This window comes from Jatropha curcas, chromosome 1, assembly GCF_041381405.1.
Source record: "Jatropha curcas cultivar XTBG-Jc1 chromosome 1, XTBG_Jcur_1.0, whole genome shotgun sequence".
NCBI lineage: Eukaryota > Viridiplantae > Streptophyta > Magnoliopsida > Malpighiales > Euphorbiaceae > Jatropha > Jatropha curcas.
In genome coordinates, this window is record NC_143151.1 from 1,116,370 (window position 1) to 1,134,863 (window position 18,494).

At 33.9% G+C, this 18,494-nt stretch overlaps 3 protein-coding genes across 8 annotated transcripts; all 3 read left to right on the forward strand.

Annotated features, from left to right (window-relative positions):
- The first annotated feature begins 292 nt into the window (after nt 1-292).
- LOC105629270 (spliceosome protein-like protein) lies at nt 293-6,688 on the forward strand. 2 transcript variants are annotated; one of them, XM_012210826.4, is made up of 5 exons: nt 293-434; nt 576-1,693; nt 4,195-4,414; nt 5,311-5,488; nt 5,867-6,688. In XM_012210826.4, exons 2-5 carry the CDS (start codon nt 586-588, stop codon nt 6,419-6,421), a joined length of 2,061 nt encoding a protein of 686 aa, XP_012066216.2. In that variant the 5' UTR covers nt 293-434; nt 576-585; the 3' UTR covers nt 6,422-6,688. The 2 variants fall into 2 exon arrangements, with proteins under 2 accessions (XP_012066216.2, XP_037491501.1); XM_037635573.2 differs by having other exon boundaries at nt 337-1,693.
- A 569-nt stretch (nt 6,689-7,257) lies between these two features.
- LOC119369326 (putative protein phosphatase 2C 55) lies at nt 7,258-12,010 on the forward strand. Of its 3 annotated transcripts, none has more exons than XM_089720168.1 (2): nt 7,258-8,917; nt 11,362-12,010. In XM_089720168.1, exon 1 carries the CDS (start codon nt 7,578-7,580, stop codon nt 8,841-8,843), a length of 1,266 nt encoding a protein of 421 aa, XP_089576294.1. In that variant the 5' UTR covers nt 7,258-7,577; the 3' UTR covers nt 8,844-8,917; nt 11,362-12,010. The 3 variants fall into 3 exon arrangements, with proteins under 3 accessions (XP_089576294.1, XP_089576291.1, XP_089576289.1); XM_089720165.1 differs by lacking the exon at nt 11,362-12,010 and adding an exon at nt 10,687-10,999; XM_089720163.1 differs by lacking the exon at nt 11,362-12,010 and adding an exon at nt 10,667-10,999 and having other exon boundaries at nt 7,259-8,917.
- Nucleotides 12,011-12,127: 117 nt separating this feature from the next.
- On the forward strand, nt 12,128-18,447 carry LOC105629404 (rust resistance kinase Lr10). Of its 3 annotated transcripts, none has more exons than XM_089720153.1 (10): nt 12,128-12,635; nt 12,753-12,995; nt 13,726-13,755; nt 14,097-14,156; nt 15,557-15,586; nt 15,737-15,766; nt 16,065-16,103; nt 16,346-16,381; nt 17,110-17,136; nt 17,227-18,447. In XM_089720153.1, the coding sequence occupies exons 1-10, from the start codon at nt 12,128-12,130 to the stop codon at nt 18,384-18,386; spliced, it is 2,163 nt and encodes a 720-aa protein (XP_089576279.1). In that variant the 3' UTR covers nt 18,387-18,447. The 3 variants fall into 3 exon arrangements, with proteins under 3 accessions (XP_089576279.1, XP_089576281.1, XP_089576285.1); XM_089720159.1 differs by having other exon boundaries at nt 12,495-12,635; nt 12,827-12,995; XM_089720155.1 differs by lacking the exon at nt 13,726-13,755.
- The last annotated feature ends 47 nt before the right edge of the window (nt 18,448-18,494 follow it).

Here is an 18,494-nt window from a genome sequence, read left to right on the forward strand (position 1 = left end):
GGGAGGATTTTAATATTGTTAAAATTTTAGAATTATGTATTATATTTTAGAACAATTTCGAAAAAGTAAATAGACCAATCGGTTTTATTAGCTTCTTAAATAACCTAAAATTAGAAAATGATACAATAAATTATGACATTTCAAAACCTAATTTCCGATGTAATAGGAAATACAGTATTTTTTTTCCACATACTTGCCGTTAGAAATAAAAAAATCCTGATTAAAAAAAAAGAAAACAAAAATTTAAAAAATCCTACTATTATTAGAATTAAAAAAAAAGAAAAAAAAAATGCGAAACTTCCTTTTTCGTGCTGCATATTATTTTAACACACGCCTATATATTCATCGGACAGCGTTTGCAAAACCCTTCTCTAATAAACCCCAAACTCTCTCTTAAACGCTCTCATTCAGAATCTCAAACAAAGACCAAAGTGGTAAGTTGTTCTCTCTCTCTCTCTCTCTCTCTCCACCTGCAATCTCAAATATCAAAGGCTCATAACGGTTCTACTCACTTTCTCTCACTAAATGATGGCTGATGATATTGAGTCTGATGCATGCATTGATTCCAAAAGCAGGATTACAGAGATGGAAGAAACTCTTTTTCCTCAACATCAGGAATCCTTGGATTCAATTTCTACTGTTTCTACACAAGAGAGTGCGAAAGAATCATCTTTGATTGATTCATCTACTAAAGAAGATATCCCCAGTCTCAGTTCCTCCAAGAAGGTTAAGTGCTCTTTTACTGAACCTAGTGGAAGTAGTGAAGAGAATCAAGGAATATTAGGTTCTGATGGTGAAGAAAAGGTCATTCTTTGTGATTTGGTTTCTGGGTCTCTTGGAAGTGAAGGGAAAAGTGAAGATTTTGTCAGAAAGATTGAGTCTTTTGATGTGGAGTTGCAAGAAACAAAGAATTGTGAGATGGGTTTTGACACTGATGTTAAAAATAGGCAAGAAAACATTGAAGGGACTGTTAAAGACGTGGTAGGAGAGAAAGAGAAAGAATTAGTTTGCGTGAAAAGTGAAATGGGTTTCTCTGTTGCTGAGAAATTTGATAAACATGGAGTAGCAATAGGTTCTTTCATTGAAGAAAAAAAGGAGGAAGAGCAGAGTTTGCTGGAAGCCAAGAAGAAGCAATTATTGACAAAAATTGAGACTGGTTCAATCTTTAAAGACAAGATCCTAGGGGGTCTTGAAGGAATTGATGAACCCATTAGACGGTCCCTGAAGGTCAAAGTAATTGATGATACAGCAGTGCTTGAAGCAGTTCCAATCCCCAAAACTGGTAATGGTGAAAATAAGAAGCAGAAACAAGAAGTTGATGGAAAGAAGTTGAAACTGCCCAGAAGAAAGGGAAAGGACGTGAAAAATGTTTCTGAGACTAGTGAGAAACAGAAGAAAACGACCCAAGTCGGCAAAGCTGTAAATAAACTAAGCCTAGTGGGTGAAGCTCAAAATGAGAGCCAAAAGAATGGACACCCTCTAAGGAAGTACTCAAGGGAGGAGATGGAGGCCCTAAGGTTTGTGAACGTTGTAGAACAGCGAAAACTATGGAGGGACACATACACTGGGCTTGGAGATGCTGTTGTAAAGGAGTATGACGACTTGGCAGGCTCAAGGCATCATAAGAACATTCACTTGAACTTCGATCCTCGTCAACACTATGGGAAGAAGGAGGATGCCCGTAGGACTCTCAGTGAGTATATCTTCTTGAAGTTAATTTCTGCTTCTTTAATTTTACTGATTATTTTTTGAACAAATTTGATTCATAGGTGCTACTTTATCTGGTCTTTTGTCTAGAAATCGTCTAGTTATCATGAGAACGCGTATGATTGCTTATTTAGTTCTGCTGTAAATATATATGAGTTATTTACTATACTTTTGTGATTGTGAACTGTGCTTAGTGCACTGCTTTTTCTCTGCTGCATATTTATTTCGAACTTTACTGGTTCACATGAATATACAAATTTTGGCTTGATAAAGGTGATAAAAAGAAAAAAAAAGAATGATTAGGATGTTGTTTACGGCTCTAATTCAATTTAAGATGTAGCTATCATCTCATAATGTGCAAGTCAACCTTGCTACGGCTTACAGTTAGTTGGGACATTATTTAGTTCTGCAGAAATATCCTTGTGAGCTTGAGACTTGTGTGTTTTGTTCTGCTTTAAGTTTAACGAGCAGGTAGCAGTTATTTGTGTGAATAAATGATGGTCTGATGCTCAGGCCTTGAAATGCCTGAAAATTGGGCTTTTGGTTACTTTATTTATTTATTTTACTAATCAGGGATTTTGCTCTCTTTGTTGTTTGGGTCCTTACCTTTCAATTGAATTTGACTTAGTGTTGTACGAGGCAATCTGTATTCTTGTTATTACTAGAGTTGCTAGTTGATTCATAATGAAGTTGATATTGTATCTAAACAGCCACAAAAAAAAAAAAAAAAAAAAAAAAAAAGGCTTTTAGAAATGTCATAATGATTTGGAAATTTGTATGCTGCTAGGGAAAATTTTTTTGGCGCATGAAGTGGAGGAGATGTCATAACCAATTCTCTACTATTTCTTTTGAATTCTAATGCGTAACTAACTTGCTTTAAAAATTATATTAGATAAAACAACTCTTGCATAATTGGTGGAGAAATTCTTAAGCTCTTTGTTTTCATGATCGATGCTTTTGCATAACAATCTGACTGTGTTATCCTTTGAATATTGATCTGTTATATGGATGAGATCGCCATTGATTCTTGTCTGGCATATCAGCTGCACTTTTGAAATAATATGAAGTCTGCAGGATGAGTAGCTAATTAATATTTAGGGTATCACTAGCAAATAGTATGAGGCTAGTTTATATTTAACTAACATAGCCATACCTATATGGATGAGGTCATCATAGATTCTTGTCTCGCAAATCAGTTCAGAAATGAGGCTAGTTTATATTTAACTCATATAGACAGACCAGAACCATATGGATGAGGTCATTCTTGATTCTTGTCTGGCATATCAGCTGCACTTTTGAAATAATAGAAGTGCTGTAGAATTTGCAAAATAACGTTTAGGGCTAATCACAGTTGTAAAACTAAAGGCGCTATGAATGTTCGGGAAATTGAAATTCTCAAAGATGCATTTCTGTGGACAATAATAGTCAAAGTTTTGGGACTTGTAGTCTGATATTAGTAACAGATATTATGAGGTGCTCTACCTTTTTTTTTTCCTTCTGCTTTGCTATGGTGTGAATATACGAATGCGGTCAGGCTTAAATTTATAGCAAAGACAGATTGCGCATTGAATTGCCTGCATGGAATTACAAGGTCTATCTTATTGGTGTTCCTTGTTAAAGTTGTGATTCCCTTGCACTTTATCCTCTTCATTTTTATTCCAATCCCTTCTTTTGTACTTCATACTGGTTTCATCCTCAGCGTTGTTTGCTAGAAATCCATCCTTCTTGATTTTTGGCTATGGTTTGTCACTTCTATCCTGTTACTTCTCCTGGTTAGTCTCATCCATACTTTTACTTCTTGTCTGAAATTTTCTTGCTCTCTATGTTTTTCCTCCTCGGTGTAATTTGCTCACTTTTCCTCCCTCTACCCTTATGTTTATTCTATTTCTTTCCTTTGAAAAATGTACCTTTTATTTTTTAAAAAAATAAATATGCAAAATGCTCATGGTGATATCTGAATACTTTCTTTATCCACCGCTTCCCTTCTGGAGTCAGCTCTGATTTTGTCAATTTGATTGGTTGATTTTCTGTTGTGGACAGGTGTGGCTGCAGCAAGGGGAAGATGGAATCATTTAAATGTTTGTGTGCATTGAAGAATGGCCTAACACAATCTGCAAAGTCCTTATGTTCAACATATTCAGCTCATATATCTTAAGCTGTATAGTTAGGCAAATGATTGTTGTAATGTCTTGTTCATATTATACAGTCCTTGTACATGGGAAGTTTTGCTGTTGACCCACTAGATTGTAGCTTTTTGGCAACATGCTTTTTTGTACAGTACGAGCCATGACATTTTTTTGCAATTGGAGTCTAGTAAAATGATGCTACTGCTTGTGATTTGTACATGAATGAAAATATATGCTTATACTTGCTTAATTTTACTTGCAAGTGCCATTCTCTCCTCCCCCTGTCTTATGACCCCTTTGGCTGAAATGTTTATTTTTGGATATATGAAAAGAACTCTTAAGTTTTGTGGTTAAATTTCAGGAGAAGTATCTTCTGAAAATGTGTGTGACTTGGATAGTGCCAGTAATGAGAGTATTGGGAGTGAAGAAGTCAATGCCTCTTTGGAAGCAGCATGCAGTGAAGAAGAGGACAGTGATGAAGATTATGCTAGTGTCCAGAGACCTGCTTTTCTTGTAGAAGGAGAACCAGATTTTGATTCTGGACCTCCAGAGGATGGTTGGGAATATCTTAGGCGTGTCAGGTATGATTCTAGTCCTTGCTTATTTTTTAATCAAGTTGATGTTCCTTGAAAATTCTTTAACTTTGCAAGGCATACAATAGAGTCTATGCTTTCTTCTTATTCTACAACCCTAAATAAGAATTTAAAAAAAGAAAAGAAAATCAAACGAATAAGAACCTGGAAAACCCATTTCTCACCTCCCATAAGGCTTTATGAGGATGGCATCCATTGAACCCATTAAATTATTGCTTTTGTCTCTTATGTTGGCGGCTTTAGCAGACACATTTAGTCTTTAAGAACTTTAGTCTCCTAGGTGAAGTTAGAATATCGATTGATGCATTTGGTTCTTAAAGGAACACTAGGATTATTGAAGTATGGCTTATGTATTGAAGATTCAATAGGATCACTAGCTAAGTATGACTGTAGAGGTTATGCTTGTCTTTTTTCTGGATGAGGGAAAGGATGGACAATTAGCTAGAGTTGTAGGTTCTTTAGCCAAACTGACTGCAAAAGAGTTGAAATCAGCCGCATTAAATTTACTTTCTGGGAGGTCTGCTAAATGTACCAAAACTTGTCAGCAACTGTCAGACAGGCAGGGGTATACTGGGCTGCATCCTTGTAAAGGTTTTTGTTGGTTTACCTATTTCTTAGATAGAGAGATCTTTATTCAATAGCGCAAAATTTGTGCAAGAAACAGAAGGCAAGCAGTGTGAGCTGAACTATGCCAAATATGGTATCATTTTGAATGTTGTTTGAAAAAAAAAAAAAAAAAAAAAAAATTCTCATGAAGAATATGAATATATATATATATATATATATATATATATATATATATATATATATACTTGTATGTGTCCTGTGAATAGGTCCATTTTGCACCAATTACCAAACTAACTTGTGGCTTCACTTCTGTTTAGATGGGAAGCTGCTCATATTCCAAAAGTTACAGTGGCCAAGCTTGATAGGAGTAAAGGTAGCAAAGAACAAAGTGTTTACATGCCTCAGATTCCTGAGATTGCAAAGTGCCCAGAACATTTAATGCCATTGAAGCAGTGGGAGGAAGCATTTCTTGCTGATTTTTCAGAGCTTCGGATGGTATGAACCCTAATTTGACTTGGTTTTGAGCTGGCTTAACCACAAACATTTGCCTTGAAAACAAACATGTGGTTTTTCATGAAAAATTGCTGCATGTCTGAGAAAAAATACATTATTGTATAAGTCATGTTGTTAGGACAGAGGTGGTGGTGGTTGTTTTTGTTGTATTTTGGTTTAAACATGGGAATAATCAGGGAATTGATTTAGAGTTTGCAAAATGAATTTTATTCTTGCCCAGGATCATTTTTTCTTTTGCATAAATATATATTTGAAAATTTGTAAAAAACTGAAGGTTCTAGAAAATATAGAACTGTATGTTTTTCGGTACTACTATGCCATAACTAACTTCATTTTTTCTGTTTCTTCTCTTTTTCTCAGGTTTTATCAGGCAATGAGGGTTCCTGCACCGAACTTTCTTATCGAATGCAACATGTGGCTATTACTCATGAGCAGAATAATTCCTCCCCTCAGCTTGCTGAATGTGTCGTTCTCCAAAAATTTAACCTCATATCCGATGACGTCAATCATGCCAATGATCAGCCATCTTCATCAAATGCTGAAGACGGCAAAATATCAGCATGTTCTCAGAATTTATCTAGTAAAAATTCTGTCAGTGATGATTCTACATGCAACTACCCTACATTGTCTGCGATTTTTGGAATGGATTCTGTTACACGAGTATTGATGCTGAAGAAATGCATTGGCTTGGCAGAAACAAGGAGCTCACTTTCGAAAAATGATTGTATGTGGCTTTTTGCTTTATGTGCAGCAGTTGATACTCCATTACATGCTGATACTAGCGCTGCTTTGCGGAGCCTGCTCCGAAAGTGTGCTAGCTTGCGAGCTGCCAAGTCTGAACTTGATGATGAGGTTATAATGCTGAACATTCTTGCTACAATATCTGGCAGGTATTTTGGGCAATCTGAAAGCTAAGCTAGTTTACTTAATGTGCTTGGCTTAGTTCCACTTTATGGAAGACTGTCTGTAACACAATCTCACAATCCCCCGGACCATTTTTTGTTGGCTTGGCCCAAATTTTACTGGCATTCTTGTGTAGAACTAGAGTGGTTGGTTTTGACCTTAAAACAAATGATGTTTTTTCACAATTATTGGTAATGAGTGAAAAGTTTCATTCATGATTTTTCTTTGTTATCTCAGACAAAAAAATAAAGTTTCAGGGCGTTATCTTTTCTTGTTTCATTAATTTTGTTTCAAAATATAATTTTTTATGTTAATTAGACAACAATTACTATATATGTATGTTGCAAAATTTCCTACTTACTTTTGATTGACTTATTAGTATTTAAATTAATATTTAAAAATGGAAGAGACTGTCAATTTGTTCAGCACTAAATTAATGAGAATAACAATTAACTAACACAGAATTCCTTTCAATCTCAAAATCAACAAAACACAATCCAAAATTGTATTTTAAAAAAAATCTAAAGAGAAGCATGAATTACTGTCATGAATTAGATTTTTTTCATTGAATAAAATTACTGTCATGAATTAGATTTTTTTCATTGAATAAAATTAATTGAAAGAGAAGAAATTAGAAGAAATAGACTTAATAGGAAATCAAAAAATTGAACCAAAAATCAAAATCCAAATTGTTTTTTTTTCCCCTATTTTAATTAGGAATTATTATAAATGATATTATTGGATAAATTTTTCTTTCCTATTTTAATTAAGAATTATAATCCTAATTAGCAATTATTAGGATTATCACTAATATTAACACATACATGTCTATCTGGGTGTGTGTGTGTACGGTTCGAAGCCCTCAAAAACAATAAGGTTCGAAGATATAAATGAATAACCCTCGATATTTCTTTCTCTCCCTAAATCTCTAGATCCCAAAAACAATAAGGTTCAGGTGTGCTTAAAGAGGCTGTGGTTTTTGGTTGAAGGGTTTAAGGTGCCATCTGGGTTTCTGCGTGAAGCTGAAATTAGGATTTAGAACATCAATAATTGTTAGAAATTCAGCCTTTTCATTATCTAATCCCACTTAATTCTCAGTGAGGCGTTCTCTTTGGTGGATATTCTATAGCTGCCTAAAGCTGTGTTTGGTGATACTTTTATTGATAGTATGATTACCAGTGCAAAACGATTGTGCTTTATTGATAATATGATTACTACTTGTGCAAAAGGATTGTACTTTTCGGAACCTAGAGGTGTTTTTTTCGCAGATAGAGGTCGGGTCAGTTGCTTTAAGGCAAGAGTGAGAATGATAAATGGGGAGTTGCCAAATAGTCCTTTGGTTGGCAGTTACTCTTGGTTTGGTTCAATTACAAGGAGCAGTAATTTGAATAGTTTTGTTCCAGGGCCATCGTTGAAGAACTTCCACAACTTGTCTTCTGTTAAATTCTCTGCTGGAGCTGCTCATAATGTGTCGTTTGATGGGAATTCTCGTGAGGAACAGCTGGCAAACTCAACTGTGGAGTCTGGCCAAACCCTGAAGTTGCTCTGTACTGATGAGGAAAAAACAGGTGGGGAAGATGCTCATTCTGTTCAATCCTCTGCTGGAGCTGCTCGTGATGTGTTGTTTGATGGGAATTCTCGGGAGGAGCAGCTGTCAAACTCCACTTTGGTATATGGCCAAACCCTGAAGCTGCTCTCAGGATCTTGCTACTTGCCACATCCTGATAAGGAAGAAACAGGTGGGGAAGATGCTCACTTTATATGTGCCAATGAGCAAGTCATTGGTGTAGCAGATGGAGTAGGAGGGTGGGCGGATGTGGGAATTAATGCCGGATTATATGCTCGGGAGCTTATGTTGAATTCTGTAAGTGCAATTCAGGAAGAGCCTGTGGGTTCAATTGATCCTGCTAGGGTGCTAGAGAAGGCACACTCCAATACAAAAGCAAAGGGTTCATCAACGGCCTGCATAGTTGCGCTTATAAATGAGGAAATACGTGCCATTAATCTAGGAGACAGTGGATTCATGGTGGTTAGAGATGGATGCACAGTGTTCCAATCCCCAGCACAGCAGCATTGCTTTAATTTTCCATACCAACTAGAGAGTGGCAATGAGGGTGATCTGCCAAGCTCTGGCCAGGTATTCATATTTCCTGTTTCTTCGGGTGACGTAATTGTTGCCGGAACAGATGGATTATTCGACAACTTGTATAACAACGAGGTTACCACTGCTGTTGTTGATGCCCTAAGAGCTGGCTTAGGGCCTCAAGTAACAGCTCAGAAAATTGCAGCTATGACAAGTCAACGAGCACTGGATGAGAACCGACAGACACCTTTTTCTACTGCTGCGCAACTTGCTGGGTTCAGCTACTATGGTGGTAAACTTGATGACATCACTGTTGTAGTGTCGTATGTAACAAGCTCTAACAAGTTGTGATCATGTCTTCTCCAATTGTGGCTGAACCACCAATTGTTGGTATCTTGATGCACTTCTTTATAGCGGGTGTTGAGGTATTAATTTTAACTTTTGTTAATTTTAATTCGTTATCAGTGTTAGTTGAGGTATTGTTGTTTTTGTTAACAGTTTGGTAATAATATTGGTACGTTAATTTTAGTGTTCTGATTCCTTGTGTTATTTTTTTTGGCTACTCTGTTGGTGAGTATTAACTTTTGAGGATTCCTTGATACACTTGCATTTCGGAACTTGATGAGGTTAGTAAGGTAACTGTGTTATTTTCAGGGAACAAAATATTTTTCTACCATCAGAATACTCATGGGAGGTCTTAGAGTTAATAAATTTATTGTGAATTTAACATTCTTTTAGAGTTTAGAACTGCAAGAATTAAATAGCTCTAACCAACATGGTTCTTCAATTGATGATGGTAACATAAATATGAAATGTAATTGTATTATTTTGCTTCAGAGTTTGTAAGGTTCTTCAATTGATGATGGTAACATAAATATGAAATGTAATTGTATATTTTTGCTTCAGAGTTTGTAAGTATGCAATGTATCTTTCAACAAATGATGATGTCATAAGCCATTTCCTGGTAGAAAAATTGGATCTTTCTTGCTAAAATGAATTGTGTTGATCTAGCTAATGAAAAAGTAAAAATCCTATGTCATACAATTTCCTTGCTGAACCTAAAGTTAAGAATTTCTTTGCATCTGATAGGGACCCTGAAACACTTGTTTACAGGGTTATTCCTCTGTCCATCTTTCTCAACATCTTTCCTTGGGGGAAAAAAAATCTTTCTCAACTTCCAGTTTGAGAATTTTGCCAATTAAAAAGCTGTTCATATATTTTCTTGGTCATTAGTGAGTGAAGTTCAACAAGTGTGTCAGGTTGTGATAGGGACCCTGAAACACTTGTTGACAGGGTTATTCCTCTGTCCATCTTTCTCAACATCTTTCCTTGGGGGAAAAAAGTCTTTCTCAACATCCAGTTTGAGAATTTTGCCAATTAATGCTCTTAAGATTCAATAAAAAGCTGTTCATACATTTTCTTGGTCATTAGTGAGTGAAGTTCAACAAGTGTGTCAGGTTTCGGATTAGTGTTATAAGTGATATAGTAATTTAGAAGCCTAAAGAACTTCAATTGCAGCATGAATTTGTGGTCAAAGTAGGGGATGCTGCCTCCTTATGGGCAAAATAGATATTAAAGGCTAAGTAGCTTGAACAGGAAAAACACGATATAATATGACATGAAATATGACTCTTTTGTTTTTAAACAGCAAAACGCAAAAGGTTGGTGAAATGTTATACTAAGAATATATATTTTGTATTTATAATACTGGGATAAATTTATTGCTATAAATGTTACACCACGACATTAATTTCAATAATCTAGTATTGGTTTAACATCTATAAATGTTATACCACGACATTAATTTCACGATATAATTTATTGGTGAAATGTACTGCATTTTGCTTTTCTGAATTTAAAATCTTGTATTGGTTTGTCAGTAATGTGTTAGTTTAATTGATTGCATGATCAGAAAAATAAAAGTTGGGTTTTGTGAAGTAGTAATTGAAATCCATCTTAAAATTTTAAATTGTGAATTAACCTCTGCAGTTTACATAGGGTTGCCAAAATTAAAGAAATATAGTGAAACTTTTTTGAAGTGTTAAGATGTTTCCAAGAGTTTTAGTGTCTGGAATGTGTGCAACATGCTAAAAAAATCTTCATGATTCATATGTTAGAAGAGTGTTCCTCTGTGATCTAGTCTCAAAATGTTTCCTTATATATTTGATTATCAGGTTCTTATGGCTGATTGCAGTGGTCCAGACTCCAGAGATGTTATTTGTTTATTGTTGCCACAGTTGTTGATGGAGCCAAAAAAGGGTGAATTCAATATCTCATGATGTGGTTTGCTTTGTAGCACACAATTGAGTTCTGAGTAGTTGTATCCTATCATTTTTGTTTTTGGCTTCTATTTCCTATACTAAAAGGCTTGTATCTTGGAAATAAGAAAAATAATGGAGTTTAATAATTTATCTTATTTGAGAAATAAAGACCATATAGAAAGGGCCCTAGTTTCTCAACTATAGGATGTATGCTATGTCCTATAATATTAGTTATATTCTCAGTCACTGTCTTTGACCTTTAGGTTTGCTACTTCTTAATTCACCTTTTGGTAATCACGAGTGATGCACAACTCGATGTGAATTTTTTTTTTTTTAAAAAAAAAAAAAAAAAAATCAGAAGCACCTGCAAAACCTATAAAGCTTCATGTGGATTAATCAGGGAAATAATTTGCAGTTTGCAAAAATCAGAAGCACCTGCAAAACCTATAAAGCTTCATGTGGATCATTCTTTCGTTTTGCATGAACATATATTTGGAAAGTTGCAAAAAACGGAGGTGCTTCTAGAAAATCTGAAACTGCATGTTTTGATGCTACTTTGCCGTATAACTAACTAAATTTTCTTCTGTATTGTTTTCTGTTTATCTCAGTTTTTATCAGGCTATGAGGGTTCCTGCACCGAAATTTCTTCTAAAATGCAACCCGTAGCTTTTGTTCACGAGCAGAATACTTCGTCCCCTCAGCTTGCTGAAAGTGTCACTCTCCAAAAATTTAACCACCTTAGAACTGACAAAGTTGATAACGCAGGCCATGCTGATAAAATATCAGCATGTTCTTGGAATACATTTACTAGAAATTCTGTCAGTGATTCCACATGCAACTACCCTTCATTGTCTGCGATTTTAGCAATGGATTCTGATACATAAGCATCCAAATGCATAGACTTGGCAGAAACAATCGCCGTCATTGTCTAAAAATGGCTCATGTGGCTTTTTGCTCTATGTGCAGCGGTTGATACTCCATTATAGGCTGATACTAGCTAGTGCTTCTCTACGGAGCCTGCTCAAAAGTGTGCTGCGAGGTCTGCACTAATAGGAGAATGGACTTGTCGTCCGATAAGAAGTATGACAATGGGCCAATATGTTTCCCTTAATGACCCTTTTCCTTTAGCTTCGTCGCAGCTTCCTTGCAGTAGACTTCGCAATAGACTTGCATTTTTTGTGTTACCCCACATAATTCTGAGACTTTATCTATGGGGCATTGACTTAAAAGGAAGACTTATGGGGCATTGACTTAAAAGGAAGACTTGTGGTGTGCAATGTTAATTGAAAGTCGCTTTGAAGTTTCCAGTGACGAGCAAAGTAATCCGCATTACAAATTTAATGATCAATTCTCTCTGTCTCATCAGTTCACAGAATGATCAGCAGATACTCAAACCTTCTTTTTCTAGTTATAATTTTAATAATACTCCATCTCCATGGTTGCTGTGCTAGAAACAGCAAAAGCAATAATTATCAGTGCACCAGTTCTTGCGGCGATATCCATAACATAAGCTACCCTTTTCGCCTTAACACTGATCCGAGAACCTGCGGCAACCAAAACCTTCAACTTGTTTGTGAAAACAACCTTACAGTAGTATACTTGGATTCAGCTAAATATTACGTTCTGTCTATTAATTACAATAACTTCACAATTCGAGTAGTAGATGCCCTTATCCAAAAGGATAACTGCTCCTCTTTTCCTCGCCATTCTTTGAACCTTTTCTATAATCGGTATTGGGCTATTCGGGGTTCTTGGCCAGGAGTTGACTATTCTGAGGCTGATTACTATCAGAGCCTAGTTTTGGTGAACTGTGAACATCGAATGCTGGATTCTCCACTTTATGTAGATACTCATCCTTGCATCAATAGCACGTATTATTCAGGTGAGGTTATTATTATTAATTTTAGCAGTCTAGTCCATTAACATTTAACAAAAGAGCAAGGCCCTAATAAGTTAATTATAACTGCAATATTATATTAATTCAATTATTATAATTCAGGTTATTGGTATATAATGCTTAGCTCTCGCTCTACTTATGTGATGGATTTGGTGGATTCTTGCCGTGTTGAGCAGATAGTTATGGCATCTTTTCTGCCAAAAGAAGCGATGGACATTTCATATCTGGATGTTCACCGCATTATGTCATATGGGTTTGAGATGTCATGGTTTGGGGCTTGCTGTGACAACTATGAGGAAAACCGCTGCAACCTTGACATTGCCAGCATTAAGGAATACTGTTACAGTACGTTTCATTTCCATGGCCTCCATTTCAAGTTGGGTTTGAATGGTTATTATGATTGTAAATCAGTTCTGGTTCAAAACTGAATTGTGACCAAGTCTAATTAGGACTCATTTAACCAATAAAAAATTGCGTTTTGGGTGATCTTTTTTATCCCCTATAGTCATTATATGTCTTTCTTAGTTTTATATTTACTGCAAAGAAAAAAAAAATACTAATGAAAAGTATTTTTGGCATGATATTTTAGTTGGATTCAAAGCTAGTCTTGCCTAGTGCATGAGTGAGATTTGATTTATGGCATAAGAAGATGAACATTTTTTGAAAACAACTACGTAGTTCTATCAGATGGTGAAGAACCAGAAATGGCCTTAGAAACAGAAGAACCTCAAGCACAACCTATTAATTTTTAATCTGTCTTGTTGGTGGTCTCGTAATACATAGAATAGCTCGATCCTACTTACTGAGCTTATTTAATAAATAAATTGAATTCGAGTTTTAATGAAACTTTAGCTTATGAGCCAACTTGAAATCGTTCATTTTTCTTTACGGGAAACTGTAATAAAGTTATGATCGAACTCGAGCTCCAACCAGTAAAGCTGGAGCAAGCTCTTAGACTATAACCAAAGAGAAAAAGGGGAATAAAAAATCATTTGGTATTTGTCTTTTTCATTTTTATTTTGTGTTTTCATTTTGTATATAAAACTAATATTTCTCTTTGTCTATATTGGAATAGGAAATTCCTTGCTCCGTCGAGATGTCCACTGTAAGGAGTTGTTTTGCATTATTATCCTTTCTATATAGAAAATGTTTTCAATGACTAATTTAAAAAAAATTGTTGTTATTTGCTAAAAATTGTTTTCACTTAATCCTATTTTTTTTCCCCATTAAATGATTAAAATATTTTTATTTTTAGAAAAATGTATTTTTTTTTTCTTTGGATGCACAAACCAAATCTAGGTAAGTCATTCTCTCTTCTTTATACCAATATAATTTTATAATCTGCGGAGTTCCCATCACTTACTTTCCATTTATCGTATCCTAGTCTTAAATTCATCCTGACAACTTCCTCCTCCTTCCTTTTTTTTTTTTTTTCTTTCTGCGCAGGGCTGCTTCAGAGTCTACGCCATGTGCGTAGGAAAAAAGATATTTATGACTTTCATGGTGGTAAGAAACATTATACATTTGTTTTTACATTTATAAGGTTTCCCATAGCAAGAATAGTGAGAAAGAAAGATAATACTGAGAGAATTTTGTATGAATCTCTCTCCAATTTGAATTACATAAAGTTCAATTCGCACTCTCAAATTACTTATAAATAAATAAATTTTTTATATAATTATTGTCCCAAATTTACAACAAATAACTACAAAGATCAAATTTGTAGCTAAAAAGAAGAAATAATAATTTTTATTATTTACTTTTAATAAAATAATAGTTTGTTATTTTACTTTTTTTTTTTTGGTTAAAAATTGACCTTTTTGCTCATATGATGTAAAATTAGGATAATGATTGCATAAAAAATTAATTTTTGGATAAATCATATATAGCACCCAAATTTGGCTAAATCATTCAAAAAATCACAAACTTTGTAGGTAGTTGTAACTGTATCTTAAATTTAACTTTCTTCTTTTAGTACCCTGAACTTCAATTTTAGTTACAATAACATTTTAATTTCATTTATTTTGGTTGGACCTATGGTCATGTTAATAAAAAATTTACGACACCGGAACTAATATTGCTATGATTTTTTTTACATTCATAAAAAGTCAAATAAAATAATAAATTATAGTATGTTATAAGTATAGAGTATTAGTTTCGGTTTTTGTTTTGCTACTTTTTAAGCATAGAATTTTAGTTAGGATTTATTGAAATTATACTTAAGTTAGATCCCTTATAAAAATATCTCTTATAAAAATAGGTTTTATTCGTTATGACATAATTTTATTTTTAGAGAATCATTACTTGTTAATATTATATGAATAAATAAAAAGTATTTTATTTTTTATTTTAATATTGGGTATAATTTGAAACTAATATTTTTTTCATTAAATTATACCCAATCTAATGGATAAAATATTATTTTTTTTATTTTAATATTGGGTACAATTTGAAACTAGGGTGCTATTGTAACTAAAGTTAAAGTTCAAGGTACTAGGAAAATAAAGCTAAATTTAGGGTAAAATTAAAACTATCCACATAATTTTGGGTTTTTTTAATGATTTAGCCCTTAAATTTAAAAGGGAAATTGAACCTTATTAATATTATTATGGAAATTATAGTAGAGTAGTTTACAAAAATGAAATAATCAAAATAAAATAAAATCACATCCTCTAAGAATCTTTATGGTTAAAATAAGCTAAATTGAGAGAAACTAATTCAAATATACACATTTGAATTATATCCATAGCACCTCCCTGAAGCTGGTGGCCTTTGTAATAATTAGAACTTGTTTTGAATATAATAGGGTAATGTAATCAAATTCATTTTTATTATAATCATATTTGCATTAATTGACATGTACAATCAAAAATTAAATCTTTTGTACTCTTTTTGTGTTGATGCAGAATTAGGAGTGGTGTTTGTTAGAACCGTTGGTAAGTTCCATTTCTGAAAGAGTTTTCATTAATAGGTAGTGTTTATTGGTCACTAATGATGAAACTAGGGGTGGCCAGCTGTGTTGGCCGCTCCCCTAATTTTAATTTTTTTTTTTTTTTAAAGTTGGTACTCTTTCTGTGTTGATGCAGGATTAAAAGACATATTTGGTTATGCTAACGGTAAGTTCCATTTCTAAAAGAGCTTTCATTAATAGATAGATTTGATTGGTCACCAATAAGGGAACTAGTGGTGGCCAATTGTGGTGGCCGCCCCCTAATTTAAATTTTTTTAAAAAAATTTATCTTATAAAATATAGAAAATTTTAACTTTTATCTATAAAATAATGATTTTTTTTTTCGGAGTTGCCCCCTCTAAATGTTGAGAAAATTTTTTTGCCTCTTCTAATTATTATTCCTGGTTCCGCCACTGTTGGTCACCTGTTAGTTGTTTAACTTGGGCTTTCTTTTATTTTGGCAGAGTTGATTGCTGACCTGTATACTAACCGAATTCCCAATGGTAAGGATGCTTACACTCTATTGCAAGTTTAATTGTGCTATATTTGGATAGAAAACAAGAATAATCAAACTTTGAGATTATTTCTAATTTTATTTTATTTATTTATTTATTTTGTTTGAAAGAATAATTTAGAATAGTATAATAACGGTTGTTAATCCTTAATTCTAAAGAACAAAAAGAAAAAGATATATTATTACATTTTCTTTTGCTAATTGTTTTTCATTTTTGTTTTGTCAATGCAGGCACGTCAATAAGCTATGCGGGATATTATCTCTTGGGTGAGAATATTTATATCACACTTTTTTCTTTTTTTTTCTTTTCTTTTTTTTTTTTGGAAGGGTTGGCTATAATGATAATCTAGGGCATCTAATCTAATCCTTATTATTAAATTCAAGGTTTCCAACACATAAAAATCCTTAAAGAAAGAAAGAAAGAAAAAAATCCTTAAAAAAAAGTAATCTAATCTAATAGCTCAAAGTAATCTCATAATCCTCAATTTTCTAACAAATAGCTCAATGTAGCTCATGAACACAAGAATATCTAATCTAAGCATGGATATGAAGATAAATGGATTAAACTTACTTGGTGAGTGAGAGACTCAAATGCAAGAGAAGCTTATGAACAAGCTTGGAAGACTAAGAAAAGTCTTCAAAGGTTTGCCAAAATCCATTATCTAATTCTTTTTCATGCGTTTTCATGAAATCAAAAGCCAAATAATAAAGAAAATAAGTTCATATGATTAAGAAGACTTGGATTCAAAATCTTTCACTGTTCATATTAGTGAGAAGATCAACCAGATCACTCCTGATTGGCTAGCTCTAAATATATTGAAATTGGAAAGTTTGAGAAGTGAAATGCGAATCGTTCCATGTTCAACTCGTTCCATGTTCAACGGATTAAATAATGACAAGAATAAAGCACAAACATTTTTAAGCCAATGTGTCAAGTTTTATATGGCTACATATTTTACATCTTTTAACTTTTTTTGTTCTTTTCCTTCTTTCAGGTTTGCTTCCTTATATTTCTATATTTGGTAAGGGAATTCCTTTCCTTATTTAAGCCAAGCTTCACTGTTTTTAACTGTCAAATAGTTGCTAACAATTGTTCTGTCAATTTTTTCCAGTATTATGGCGTGCACCATTAACCTTATGTGGGATAATAGGTCTTCTCTCCTTTTGGATTTATAAATGGGAAAGGAGACATTTATCAAAATATGATAATATTGAAGAGTTTCTTCAAAGTTATGATAATCTCTTCCCAATTAGATACTCTTACTCAGAAATTAAAAAGATAACAAACGGTTTCAAAGAAAAGCTGGGAGAAGGAGGTTTTGGCTCTGTATACAAAGGAAAACTCCGGAGTGGTAATTTTGTTGCAGTAAAAATGTTGAACATGTCCAAAGGTAACGGTCGAGACTTCATCAATGAAGTTGCTACAATTGGGAGAATTCGTCACATTAATGTGGTTCGTCTTGTTGGTTTTTATGCTGAGAAATCTAAATGTGCTCTCGTATATGATTTCATGTCTAATGGATCTCTCGAGAAGTATATATTTTCGGAAGAACGTAGCAATTTGATAACCATTGAGAAAATGTATGAGATTTCTCTAGGAGTGGCTTGCGGGATTGACTATCTTCACCGAGGCTGTCATATGAAAATATTACATTTTGATATCAAGCCACATAACATTCTTCTTGATGAAAATTTCTTGCCAAAAATCTCAGATTTCGGACTTGCAAAATTATATTCGACCGATGAGAGTATTGTGTGTCTCACATCAGCGAGGGGAACAATGGGTTACATGGCTCCAGAACTAATCTACAAGAACATTGGAGGTATATCTCATAAAGCTGATGTGTATAGTTTTGGGATTTTGTTAATGGAAATGGTGGGAAGAAGAAAGCACTTGAATGCATTTGCTGCGCATGTCAGCCAAGTCTATTTTCCGACATGGGTTTATGAACAATTTAATAAAGGAAAAGACATGGAATTGGGAGATAATGTTTCAGAGGAGGAAAGTACAATGACAAAGAAGATGGCTTTAGTAGCTCTTTGGTGTATACAATTGGAACCCATTTATCGTCCATCCATGCATGAAGTTATAGAGATGCTGGAAGGAGAATTTGAAAACCTAAAATTGCCTCCAAAACCTTCTTTGGTGCCACAAGACAAGAAAAAAGAGGATGTTGGTGTCAACAATGAGCCAATAACTATACCAGGTGATTGCATAGAGTCAGAGTCCGAGTCCGAGTCTATTAGTTTGCTTATGAATAATGTAAATTAGATTATTAGCTTTGGTTATTGGATTCAACATTTCTATAATAATTCCTTTTTTCCTGAGAAAACTGCTAACCAAGTTAATTAATTCAGAATTTTAAACTGCTAACTAAAA